Source organism: Gambusia affinis, linkage group LG15 (genome assembly GCF_019740435.1).
Source record: "Gambusia affinis linkage group LG15, SWU_Gaff_1.0, whole genome shotgun sequence".
Taxonomy (NCBI): domain Eukaryota; kingdom Metazoa; phylum Chordata; class Actinopteri; order Cyprinodontiformes; family Poeciliidae; genus Gambusia; species Gambusia affinis.
This window is the reverse complement of record NC_057882.1, coordinates 23,366,746-23,380,945: the sequence shown is the minus strand read 5'-3', so window position 1 is coordinate 23,380,945 and position 14,200 is coordinate 23,366,746. Positions and strand designations below refer to the sequence as shown.

At 38.6% G+C, this 14,200-nt stretch overlaps 1 protein-coding gene across 1 annotated transcript in view; it reads right to left on the bottom strand.

Annotated features, from left to right (window-relative positions):
* Positions 1-1,446: 1,446 nt before the first annotated feature.
* Positions 1,447-14,200, bottom strand: part of nsg2 (neuronal vesicle trafficking associated 2) — a 38,172-nt gene continuing 25,418 nt past the window's right edge. Inside the window, exons 4-5 of the mRNA XM_044141775.1 lie at positions 5,249-5,359; positions 1,447-2,904 (exon numbers count right to left, since the gene is read on the bottom strand). Coding sequence (XP_043997710.1) covers positions 2,713-2,904; positions 5,249-5,359 — 303 coding nt within the window. The 3' untranslated portion in view covers positions 1,447-2,712. The remainder of the gene's footprint in view (positions 2,905-5,248; positions 5,360-14,200) is intronic.

Here is a 14,200-nt window from a genome sequence, read left to right as displayed (position 1 = left end):
CGTTTGATGTGGAAGTATAAAAGCTCAAACTGGGGCTGAATAACGAACCATATCCATGTGGCAGGTGTAGCGTTGCTTTGATGAATCCACCGCCACAGCGTTTACCTGGCTCCCCCTCCCAATGCCTCTAATTCCCTGTGGGTGTCTTCTGCTATTTCTCTCCTCTTTCCTCCTCCCTGTTTTTCCTCCTTCCCCTCGGGGGGCAGACTGCTGAGAGGCAGCCTTTTCTCTGACAGCAGGGGAGACAGCTGAGGAGAGAGATAGAGGTGTCGGCCACACTGATGGCCATATGTGTGTGGCTTGTTTAGCGTGTGTGTTACTTTTAAAGTCCTTTTCCAGAGCAAAACAAACGTTTACTGGAAAATACTTATATACATTCTGATATTGAGGGTAATCATGCAAATGTAGCTCATCAAGCATTTAGTCACTGGGAGAGTTTAAAAGCTGTTGGAGGAAAGGTGAGTAATGTTTATGGTAACATCATTTATATTTTTATTGTAAGTGTTGCCAACCTTTCTATAAAAAAATGCTATTTACCTTGTTTCGCATAAATGAAATCACCAGCTGTTTTTCTTCACCTGACTTCATCAAATCACAAGTCAGCTTGTTATGGTGGTGTAAGGCCTGCATAAGCAACCATCTGTCCAATTTATGAAGAAACAGAGTCGGGCTTGTTTGGTCGCCTGTGTGTTTGTTGGCCAGTGAATATTAGAGGAAAAAAGGGCAAAACTGAATCTTTTTGTTATTGCTGAAAAGCAAGAGAAAGGTTAATGGTTTAGAATATCTCTTTTGAAGGTTTATGTGTGTGAGAGTCTTTTGCTTTATAACACTAAAAGTTCACTTTCATAGACAATTTTAATGGACTTTTAACAAAGAAATGCTCTGTTTATTTTATGGCCTGAACAAAAATGGAGAAAACATGTATTCACTTCTCATGCTTCTACTATTGATGATAATGTTTAAAATGTGCTGAACTGAGAATGAGCACGGTATCAAGAATGTGTCCTTCCTGTTTTTGCTTTTCTTTCAAAATGCTTTTGAATTTCTTGCAGTGAAAGTAACACAAAACTGATTGCTTCACCTGTCTAATTAAGAAAGAAGTCAAAAAAGAGGCTTTATCTTGTATTCCCAGATAATTGTGTGGATGAATAAAACATCCAGCAGACATTAAACACACAGGTGTTTTCCTTGTTCTCCTCAATAATGAGGATTTGTCAGTCACAAATCCTCATTATTGTGGATAGAACAAACGTAGGAGGAATTTAATTTGAATGTAGCAAAATAATAATAATAATAATAATAATAATAATAATAATAATAATAATAATAATAATAATAATAATAATAATAATAATAAACAAAAAGCAAACAGTTGCTGTTGATCACCTTGAACTGCCTTGAAGCTACATTAGAGGCAAACATTAAATAGGACTGACAGACGCTCAACACAGGTCACAGCTTGTTTTATTCTCAATTCAAACAAAGAGAGCAGGGACAAGGTTGCAATTACGTCAGATATCAGCACATCTAACAACATCACTATATCTCACTGGAGTGCTCTTGAAAACATATCCAACGTTACAAATTGAGGGGAACGGAAGCGTTACACAAATAAAATGTAGCTGCAGTTGAAGCCCATCTATGAAAGTAACAGTACACAGCAGAAGAGTCTTGGCGAGAGACAGTTATGTACAGAACATTTTCTCATTTTTAAAACATTAACATCATGTTTCAGAAAACTACAAGCCTTGCAGCAGAGGCAAAATGTTCAGAGATCTAATCAGAAAATATAACCCGTTACTACGTTGTATACACACAAAGCTAGGCTCAATGCAAAATGTATGTACACTTTAGGGGATAGCTAGGTTTATGGCACAGAACACTGAAAATTTTGATTTTAGTACACAAGTTATCAAACATCAACAATAGACGCATAAATGATCTTCAACTGAAACAGATACGAATGTGGTTTATAGGCTGAAGAGATTTTCTTCAAATGGAAAGCCAGAGATGTGGGCAAGAAATGTTTGTTAAATACAACTTAAAAAATAAAGAAAACAGGAATTCTATGTACCTACAGTAAAACTTCAAAACACTTGAGAAACAAGAGTTAGAGAGAATCTACACTAAAGGAACATGACATTTCACTGTAACTGGTGGCTTTATACAAAGTATGGCAATCACTTAAAAAACATTTATAAATTAGAGTAAAAATTAAACAGACAGAGTAATAAATTAAAGTGTAAAAAGAGCAATGAGAGGGCAGCATGTGCATGTATGAACTTTAACTGGATCTCAAAGTTAATTCCTAATGAAAATGAGCATACAGGTGGGCAGACAACATGTTCAGATTATGTCTTAGTGTGTTCATGTCCCTGCATGTCCACAGAGCTTAACTTAAAGGGAACTGAACTTCTCAGCTCTCCGTTTAGACGAGAAAGGAAATACCTTCAAGAACAAAGAGAAGTTCTGTTAACTTGTGTTCAAGCACTGCTGTTGCAATGACCAAAAATGACCTAAAATCTACGCTGAATCAATGTCTGCATGCATGATTTTACTCTATATTTGTTGTTTCTTTTGTCTACGGTTCTAAATATTTACCAACTTGTCTGTGTCTCTGCATACTAATCTATCTTCATTTTTATTTTGTTTTTTATTATGTTTATGTTCATGTGATTCTGTTCACATCTGGCAACACTTGGTTCAGCGAACTCAGTGGCCCTCACCACTCGGAGGTTTAGCTTCGTGGCCTGCTGCCCCTCCGGGCAGCCAGGGGGAGACAGAGTGCGAGGTGGTCTGCTTGGCCATGCTGTAGTGGCTGATCACCGTGTAGAAACGACCCCGTGAGTTGGCATCTTGAGCAGCATAATAGGCCTCAAGTGATGCAGGGATGCACCGCTTATGCTGTGAGAAGAAGAAGCAGATTTATCCATTAAACCAAAGAATTTCTTCCCTGCACCTAATTTGGACTAATGCCTCCATCAATTCTTATGTAATTTCAACAGATGTACCATTACTATAGTGTGTTGTATTGTTCCTCTGTTACAGGTCAACTTACTAAGGCTGCCTAGAGTGGCACTCAGATAAACCTTTGCTTGTCTAGTTGAAATAAATATGGAAAAATTACAAGATAAATGTGAAAAAATTTATGTCGTGTACAGTTACTAAGCCCAAAACAAACAGAAAGATGAACTGTTAACATCTCATCTGAACATTTCCTTCACTGTTTGTATTTTGATTATTTCCTTGTTGGTCGTCAGTCCCCCATATTCATTATTGTGCAAAAGGTCTTGCCATATGCTTTGATCCCTTTGTATTTAGTTTCTTAGTCTATTTTTGCATTTTGTTCTTTGTACATTTGGATTTTGATTTCTTAGATTAGTGTTGATTGTCAGTTTCTTTAAATCTCAGTTTTTCCCCAGTGTTTATCAATCACCTTCCCTCCGCCTGGTAGTTTGCTCCTCTCCACAGTTGTTTTCCATCCACCAAATTCCCTCTGCCTTCACTCTGCCTCAGCTGTTTCCCATCTGTCTCTAATCAATTCTTCTGGTTTGCTTTGTCATTTCCATCTCTCTTCAGTATTTAAGCTCCTCATTGTTGTTAACAATTTCTTCTTTTTTCCATTCAGTTCAGGGTTCTTGGACAGTCATTTATGTTCTTGTAAGTCTTTATTTTATTAAATAATGCTGTTTGATTTCAACCTGCGTCTGGGTCCTTCCCAACCAGTCATGTTAGTTTCTGTATGTTATGCAATCAAGCACTAAAGAAATGTGTGTTGCAGATATATCCATGTAGAAAAGAGCCGCCATGCATTGTTTTTAAACACATGGCAGCTTTACTGGATTTGAGGTCAGGATTAGTGGAAAACTTTAATCTTTCTCCCTTGATATTCTGGCTTTAATCTAACAAAGGACTAAAATTTCATGTTTTCTACCTCAAAGCCAGGATATATTGAGGGACTTGGAAGGTGACCTCCTCCATGGCCCAGTAACTTGGTTCTGAATCCGTTCATATACCATAAAATAACCGTTTTTACTGCAGCAAATTGTTGAATGGTGCTGCATCTGAGAGCTATTTTCTTTTGACCTCAGCCTTATGGAAATCCAGCATTTTATACTGATTATTATAAAACAGCTACAGGGCTACAATTTCTCTATTCACTCCTTAATAGCTATAGATAAGAACTTCTGGCTGCAGATTTAATAGTCTGCGGCTGTTTAGTAAATTACACCTGATTACACAGATTCATAAGAGACTCTGGTTGTCTAGAAACCACGAGTCTCCTCCTGTAACTTAACCTCTGAATACAAAAGTAGGTCAGGAGTAGCTTTTTTATCTGCTCTCATAAGGGATTGAACTCACCCTTTTTTCTTTATTTAGATAGGTGACAAAGGAAAGATGGGGAAAGTCAAGGGCACAGAATTGAGGGCTTTGCTCAGGGACACTTCTGCTAGCTAAGAGTGCAGCTTGACAAATTACCATAGCTTGAGTTACTTTGATTCAACAAAGGAGAAAATTATCATATTTTGATTCTATGGTATAATTGATGATGTATACTGGTTTGATGTATCCTTTGGTCTGCCTGGAAAATTCTGTTTTGCAACCTTCCTAGGAAGCCTGTTTTTAGACCAAAGTGTTTGACATACCTCACATATGAGCAAATGTACAGTTTTCACCATCGCCTTTGTGGAGCGATAATAATGATGCTACAGTTTGTACAATGAAGAGGAGAAAAAGAATATAAGTTGATAGAAGGTGGTTTCTCACCAGAATATGAAAACTGATTTTTTTTTCCTTGATGTTTAACAAATTAACAGTGAGTAAACAAAAGATCTTACCTCACTGTATTTATGCAAAACAAGCCCTGTTGTTATTTTTCTTTCTCCAAAAGACATAGATTTCTTTATCTGCTGAGTGCTTGACCGCTGTACTGAGATTAGTAATGTCCCTAACAGCTTGCCAAAAAAGAAGACATAAATCTGGGCAACAGACAATTTTTTCCCAGAAAATTTATTGTCAAAATTGAAAACGTTTTGTGGATCAAATGAGTAATGTATCCAAAGGGGAAAAAAAACAGAACTAAAACTGACCAACATAATTGAAAATATATGCCAAAGTATGACCATCCTTTCCATTTCATGGCACTCAAAAGTCACTGCAATAATCATGTGATGTAGATTTCTTTCTCTTTGTCTACATTTTTCACCTTAAGATGCCTAACATTTGAGAGATTATTCAAAGCTCTTACCTTATAAATGAATCCATCTGGGCAGGCGTGGTCGTAAGTGAAAGCTTTATAAACCACCAGGAACACGATGCAGGCGAGGAAGGCCAAGGCCAGGATGATCAGAATTGTCACCTGGAGGGGAAACAAACACATGGTGAGTGTGTCTGTCATAGTAGTATGGCGGATTTGGTCTGTATATGCAATACAGTTAGAAAAATGGAGTGTGTGCACTGGAGTGTGTCTGCATGCTGTCATTATAAATGGTAAGATGCTGCTGACTGAGGTCAATGGCTCCTCGAGGCAAGGTGTTCTGTTGAGTTACATGATGGATATCTCAAGATGGGATACGCTTTAAGCTACCTTGTATCTATTAACACTACATGGTTCAGTGAAATACAGCATATAAAATTACTGAGGTGAATCAGAAGACGGGGTACATCTTCCTTAATCCTCTTGTTTTGATGTTGTTTGTATTTGATTTTTCTGGCCTCATACGCTGCAGGATTACTTTGCATATGTAGTGATACCACATCTGTTCTAAGTGAGTATCAAACATGCACTCTAACAAGGTTGTCAAAGCTTTTGGAAAACACAAACACTCAGAGTGTCACAGATTCCACCGCTGTATTTTACAGCTTGCATATATGGTGATTTTTCACATATTTATCCCTCTTTTCACTCCAATCACACCTGGAGTGTGCTTTTAACAGCCCAGTTTAGACTATTTACAGACATCAAGATGTGCTCCTTACTATACACACTTCAATAATAAAGCTTTAACTACATGACATTAAATTCACTTGTGTACCTCTTGAGACTGCAAAAAAATAAGTCAGAAAATAAGGAAGCCATAACTAGAATTCTTTTTTATCTAAAATTTATACAGTCATGTTCAATAAATTATCTGTTCATACAAGGATTATTTGTCAGATTAAAAGTGACTAATAAATAACTTTTAAGCAGGCATGAAACACTTTTTATTAAGCCCATATGTCTATAAGTTTTAAAATGGTTTGCTGTAACAGTCTAATCTTAAATGCCATGTTTTCATTAGCTGCAAGTCGATTAACTATAACAAAAGTTTGAAAACAATCTTTGTAAATGATCTATAAAATGTTCTTCATTTTGTGAATTTAGCTACTGAAATGAACTTTTCAGTAACTTTTCAGTAATATTCAATTATTAACAACTATAGCAATTGAATATTGTAAATTTCAACATAATTTGCATGTAGCCTGACTTCCTCAAATTTGAACTTTACCCTACTTGAGCTGTTTTTATTGAAGGTAACTATAGAAATAACTGACTTTGACAGGTGGGTGGTGGATTTCCAAAATATTGGAAGTGTGTAATCTGACTAGAGTATCATGCCACAGACTAAGATACTCTTATCAGTTCTCAAATGTCTCTTGAGCGGATTAGGAAAGTCAACACCAAGCAAAAGCCCTAGTAAAGCTACTGATGCAAATGTAGATAAAGTTGTAAAATATTCTTTTCCCTGGTAGACAAGATAAAACTGCTGTTGGCTATAACTTAAAAAAGGGAATATCCCTTTAAATTTTCAACTTGACATCCTGATTTCATAAATTAGATTAAACATTTAATTAAAATTATGCAAATCAAGTTCAAAGGGTAACAGTAGGTATGTGTGCAGTACTGAATTATGATTGCGTCTTTTCTTATCCTCAAAAATAAAACACAACTTCAGATTTTGGATGTAAAACAGCTGAAGAAACTAATTTTCCATGCATGGCTGAATATTTCTAATGTTCTGTTTTCCATCCTTGACTAGTGCTGCAGCCATTTTGGATTACTGCTCTGCACACAATCTGTCACAGTGAGATGTCAGAGCAATTACACAAGTAAGATCATCAGTCTCCAGCAGCGTTATGAGGGCGGACAGGGACATGCACGCTAAGTGACTGTTTACTCGGTGTCAACTGAGGGACACGGCTCTCACTCTTGGTTGCTTCTGACACTTCTGCAAAATTACATCTCCCCACATCATGCAGTGCTATGCATTAAAAGGATGCATTTAAAGTCACTGTGACCCGCCTATTGAAACTACAGCAGACGGGAAGTGACTGATTAAGACCCGCTCAATGGCTTGTTTTGAATCGATCGATAGTGATGGAAATTAAATGTCTTATTAAGAAGAGGGATTATAGAAAAGCCTCTCAGATCACTGAGGACGCAGCAGAAGTGTTTACTATCTGTGTACTTTGCTTAGACATGTAAAATAAAGACTCTAGTTATAAATGACTGAGGAGATTATTCACGTCTGTGTACAAGAACAGAATAAACCTAATCTGACTTCATCTGTACATTTGCAGTGTTTATGTCAAATGGTCAAATATTGGCCAAATACCAAGACCACCCACAGCATTCTGAGTATTATTTTTCAATCATGTTCCAGTCCCTGTTTTGTTAAAATCAAAAGCAGCATATTATGCAATCAGCACAAACAAAACCACCTTATTTTTTTACTAAGTATTTAATGACATTTAAAGATGTGAGACGATGACTGTTTTGAACATTAAAATCAATTTTTATTATAAATGCACCTTCAGTCGAAACAACACCTTATACAAATACATACTTCACCACTTGTAGTAAATAGTTGCTCAAAATTCCCTATTGATGGTGCAGTGGTCATGTGGAGCACAAATCCATAAAATATGTGACCTTTCTCTATTATTCATGACCCCACTGAACTCGGCTGTAAACCTAAGGATGTTGGCAGAGCATCAGCACAGCTGAGATTATTTTCTCTGTTCCTGATATGACGTTATTCTTCAGGTCTCTTGTTTTATTCTTCAGGATAAAACAAAGAGAGTGGACACATTTAGTATCACTAAGCAGAAACCATATATAGGAGCAAAACCCCGGGGAAAACTAAAAACAGATACAGGAAAACTGCCTGGAAACAGAATTATAAACCATTTCCCATGGTGCAGTCAATCACTGTGCAATGGTGTGTTTTCCAACACCTCTACCACCACAAACACAACCTACTTACTGAGCATCACAGATAACAGTTTGTTTGTCTTGAATGCAGGTGGAAGCACACAATGTAAACACTTATCAGACAAGAAACAATGTAAAACTCTGCCAGTGCCACATGCTGACAAACACCTCTCTCATATTGTTACAACGAGATTCACATGTTTGGTGCTTTTGTGGTGATGTACGATGCCAATACCCTAAATACAGTGTTTGCAACAACATCCAAAGTGGTTGATACTGGTCTCTTATAACCAGACTGTATTCTCCCACTGACTTGTTCTAATGAACTCCACCAAACTTTGAACAAACTCCAAAGTGCTGTTTTATTTTTATTTTTTCAGGAGTGAAGTCTTTTCTCATTAGCATTCATTGGCAATGACTGTGGCTACAGTGTAGATTACCACCATGTGTATGAATGTGTGTATGGATGAATCAATGATAGAGATATTTGGAGACTTTAAAAAATGCAACAAGTGGAAGAAGTTTTCCTAATTCCAGGTATTTGTAAAGGCTCTCTGTGAGTTATGATTGTTTTGTACTTCTCAGACAGAAACTTGGCCTGGACCATATTGTTACAGATGGTTTATGGACAAATTTTGTTCTTTCCACTCCTGGATTATGTTCTAAAAGTTACAACCCTGTTAACCTTTTTGCTTAAAGGGGCCTGAGAGAGCAGTTTGCTTAATTAGACATTGGCAAATTTTTGTAAAAAGCACTTTAAGTACCTTACTCACACTTTCAGCAGTTTTCTATAGATTGTTTAAACATTTTTTACATCTCATTTTATTTGTTTTTAATATGTATTCCTTGTTTCAGCTTTAGTCATAACTTGATTTATAGACTAATTCACTACCTGCCTTTCTTCCTTAAACTACCTCAGTGTGAATCAGTTTTTTTTATAAATCCTAGTGAGTGTTATCAACAAAATATACTCTGCTTGAATTATTTATAGCTTTATGATAAATCAAAAGTTCAAAGGCATTTTCTAAATGGCTTTTTTTACAGCCTGTTTTCACCAGTATTTCACATATGATTGGACTTTTTTTTAATAACATTGTGCATTGGTAGAATGCAACACACCACCTACGCTTTCACCGCTGTAAGCTGACGGGCCATATGGAGGAGCAAACACCTCCTCGTATTCTCTCAAGGAACAAGAGTGTGTGTGTGTGTGTGTGTGTGTGCGAAGGGTGAAAAAGAAAGGTGGGAGTGCAACAGTACGGAGAAACTTATTTGATAAACTGAGTGACAGAGGAGGCAAAGTGAGATATGAAAGAGCAGGAGACAAAGACAATAAACCAACAACAGAAAGGCAGAGAGAGTATGAGAGATCCAGCGGTAGATGGAGATTACTTCATTTTTTGGTTGCAGCTGTGAGAGGTGGACAGGCAGAAAGGCAAGCCAGGAGACAATGCTGATGCAATTTTAACTCCTACTGACAATAACACATTTTAAAATGTTTAAAAACGGGTTTTTATGTTTCATTATTATATAAAATTTCAACATAAACCTTTGTTAACAGAGAAAACATTCAAGCAACATGAATACTTTGCAAAACACTGCATGCTTGTAAAATAAGAATACATTAAGCATGTATTAGCTGGATGTGAAATGAAATGTTTGGACTTTTCTGTTTAGCCAAAATAAAATGAGACTTTTCATTGTGTGAAACAAAACTGAAGAGCTTAAATGAAATTGACCAAGTTAAGGCAAAGGCCAGAATGTTACTCTGACTCAACATCTAACAGCAGACACACTATAAGCACAATGCCCTTTTAAAAAATAATTATAGCAATCACACCTAATTTAGGTTCAATATCAATTCACCTGCAATCACCCTTGTTTGGACAATAGTTGTGGTATTGATTAAATGTAGTCCCAGAACACTTTCCACCAACATCTTAACACATTTCAGTGTGACTATCTTGTTTGGAGGAGTTCACAGTTATTCATAATTGGACAGATGTGGATGGTGGCCTGAAATATCAACATGAAAGCAGCACAATTTGAGTCAAAGTGATTTTCAGTTCAGAGCCTGTTAAGTTCAGCAACTACCATAGTAATAGATACTCCTTTTAAATCTGATGATGTCTGCTGTTGGCTAAAATGCTTAATGAAAAAGTACAGAAGGGATGTGATTTCACTGCAGCTGTTTAAAAACAAGGAAGGGAATATGTCAGTTATAATGAGCAGACTCTGGTCTCTAACTGGGTGGCATTATGTGAGAAAATATTCTTTACAATCTCTTGACTGTTTTGTAAGACTGGAAATGATGGTTTTATGTCCAAACAGTCAAGACTTACAGGTTTTCTGATAACGAAGATTTTGGAAATTGTTTCAGATCAATTTTTAAAACAGTAAGTCAAAAACCAATACTATCATGAACAGTGATAAAATCAAAGAGAAAACATTGTGTTTAAATAAAAGTCGATGCATTTGTTAAGCATTATTGTTCCTTAGAACAGTGAAGATGAGAAACCAGGCCTTGGAAATCAAATGACTTTCAGTGCTAAAGTTCATTTTTCCCTACTAACCCAGATCTGGAAACATTAAGAAAAAAAAAAAATCAGTCTTCTTCAGACTTTTCAGGACTGTGCATGAACCTTTCCAGTTCTATCATTTATTGATTTTCTTTTTCTCCTGTGTTTCAGGTTTTTATTCTATCCAAAGATTCTCAGCAAAGAGAGAATTTCTGTGTTGTTTTCAGTCGAGTGACAAAGTGTTGTGGGAGACTGCTGCCTGTGAGCCGAGTATCTGAGACAGGCTGGTGGGATGTCAAGGAGACTCTGGAGAGGGATTTGGGCTCTCGAGGACAGCTTATCCGGTTGACACAAGCACGGCTACCGTAGTCAGGCAGCAAAGTACAAACACTCCACTGTCGAGACGCATCATGTCTCTGATGAAAACACGGATTGGTTAAAATGTCAACCTGAGATTCTGCTTGGGTGTAAGGTCAGCCGAGGTCAGCAGATGAGCACAGATTCATCTGAAGTCAACTGGCTACTCCATTCACATCAAAAAGCAATAACTAGTGTGTTTTTTTATTGAGTGTAAAGGAATTTTCCTCATGTAGAACCTTTTTTTTTCATGCAAACACATCCGTAGGATTTAAGAAACCGCTTCACCAACTGTACTCCTGTGTATGCTTCGATCAATAAACTCAGGTTTTTAGGTAAAAAAGTCTAATTTCTCTCAGGCATGATCAAATATAATCTTCCTCACTCTGACTATCCAGAAGTTGCACATGTTTTCCACTTGAATATCCCCCACCACTTTGCAACGACAGCAAAGAAAGAGTGGCAGGATTTTCTTTTTAATCTGAACAAGCTTTCCATAGTAAGGATTTTAGATTCCACAGATTATTCTTAAATAACACAAAATAGAAGAATTTTACATTTCTAATATCTGTAAAAAGAACATTACACATATAAGTACTGAATTATACTCATCTATTAGTCAATTCAATTCAAAATAATGAAAAAATATTTGATCCAATGTCAAATAAAATCCAGCAGCTCACATGCTGCACAGGGAGATTTAAATTCTGCACACCAGAGGAAAAGAGGGATGTGGCTTATTTTTTCTGGAGATTTACGCAGCCTCCATTTAATCCCAAAAAATGATTTTTAAGAAAAGTTAGGATTATATTTGAAAAAAGTCTGACTTTACTGCATGCCAGATTTTTCTGATGAAAGTTTTCTAAAAGCACCTTCACACCTTAAATCTGACCTTTCCCATTGATGAACCGTTTTTATCCTTCCAATTGTCCTCAATGGACTTTAAATAAATCCAGAAAAAAACTTTTATTAAACTCCTATGCTGTCATTAGATTTAAAAATACACTCTAAAATCTTTTTAAAATCTTAAGACTGGTGAAAAATGCAAGGATGCTCTCATGGGTTGTACTTAGGATACAAATTTGACTTCACTGAGAATCCATAAAATATTCCCAAATATTCGCCGTAAATTATGAAATAATAGTTTCAAAAAAGACTGAGCAGGAGGAGTGTTGTTGTAGATTATGTAAGGACACTCAGAGGGGACCCGGAAATTCAACCACACACAGGAGTTAGAAAGAAAAAACAAGTTTAATAAAATATTCAGGAACTGGTCGCTGCTCAGGGAATGGTCATCAAAACACAGCGCTGAGAAGAGAGGGGAGAATACTGGGGATGAACTGATAAAGGAGGGGGAACTTAGAAATGTGCAGCTTAACTGACCTGTCATGCATTGGACGGAAGGAGCTGAAAACAAAAGGTTGAATTGTCTGCTGTGGATCCAAAGATACTCTCCACAAGGAGATCCAGTAGGCAGCACACAGGGACTAAGACGAAGATCAGGCAAAGGTCATACACGGGTAGGCAGAGAGAGCAAACTTAGCTTGAGGGGCAGGCGATACTCGGTGGTCGTGAGGCAAAGCTTGGGTCAGGGTCCAGAAATCCAGAATAGATGGGTTCCGACAAGGGCTAGGCAAGGAGGATAAATCCGTGGGCAGAAGGAGGTCAAGAATCACAGAAGGCTAGGAAGAAAAACGCTGGATTTCTACTGGCTCGTGGCTGTCGATAATCTGGCAAGGAAGCAGAGACTGAGTGGTGTTTAAGTAGGGCGGGGACCAGGTGGAACAGGAAAGCAATCAGGCCTGGCAGGTGAACAGAATGAATGATTAGGCTCAGCATGGACAGACAGAACATGAATCATGACAGTACCCCCTCCTCAAGGTCCGGCTCCAGAAGGACCACCTGGCTGGTCAGGATTGGACCGATGAAACTCCCTAATCAGGGATTTGTCCAAAACATGTCGGGCCGGCACCCAGGAGCGCTCCTCAGGCCCGTATCCCTCCCAGTCCACCAGGTAATGTATGGACCGACCCCAACGTCTGGACCGAAGGAGACGGCGCACTGTGTAAGCAGGACCACCCTCGATTATCCGGGCGGGAGGAGGGGGTCCGGAGGAGGGTAACAACTGAAAAGTGAAAACAGGTTTGACACGGGACACATGAAAGGTGGGACAAACCCTGAGAGTCCGGGGAAGGCGAAGCCGAACAGCCACAGGGTTGATCACTTTGGAAATTGGGAAGGGTCCTATAAAACGAGGCGCAAGCTTGCGGTTTTCAATCCGCAAAGGAAGGTCCTTGGTGGATAGCCAGACTTTTTGTCCCTTGACGTAGGTGGGCGCTGGAACTCTGCGACGATTGGCAAATCTGGAACATAAAGCAGAGGTCTTCAGAAGCGCCCTGCGGGCCAGACGCCATACCTGCTGGCACTTTAAGGCAGAGGCATGCGCAGAAGGAACTCTAATGGGCCTTTCTTGAAGGGACAACACTGGAGGCTGATAACCGTAGACAGTGTAAAAGGGAGACAGACCTGTGGAATTAGAAGGGAGAGAGTTGAGGGCATATTCTACCCATGGTAGGTTTTGTGACCAAGAAGAGGGATCATGTTCACAGAGCATACGAAGCTTGGTCTCCACTTCTTGATTGATCCTCTCCGTTTGTCCGTCAGTTTGGGGGTGGAACCCAGATGAGAGGCTCACCGTGATACCCAGGAGACCACAGAATTCCTTCCAGAATCTAGAGACAAACTGGGGACCCCTGTCAGAAACAATGTCAGTAGGCAGACCATGTAGGCGGAAAACCTCCCGGGCCAGAATCCCTCCCAGCTCCTTGGATGAAGGCAGTTTGCGAAGCGGTATCAGATGGGACATCTTGGAGAAACGATCTACGACTGTGAGAAGGACAGAATGATTATTGGAAGAGGGCAAACCAGTCACAAAATCCATGGATATATGGGACCATGGGCGGTGAGGAACAGGGAGGGGTCGTAGAAGTCCAGAGGGTGGCCGACGGGATGGTTTAGCCTGACAGCAAACTCTGCAAGCCTTGATGAACTCAGTAACATCTCATAGCATGGTTCCCCACCAGAAACAACTTCTGATCACTGATAGGGTCTTAGTGACACCCGGATGACA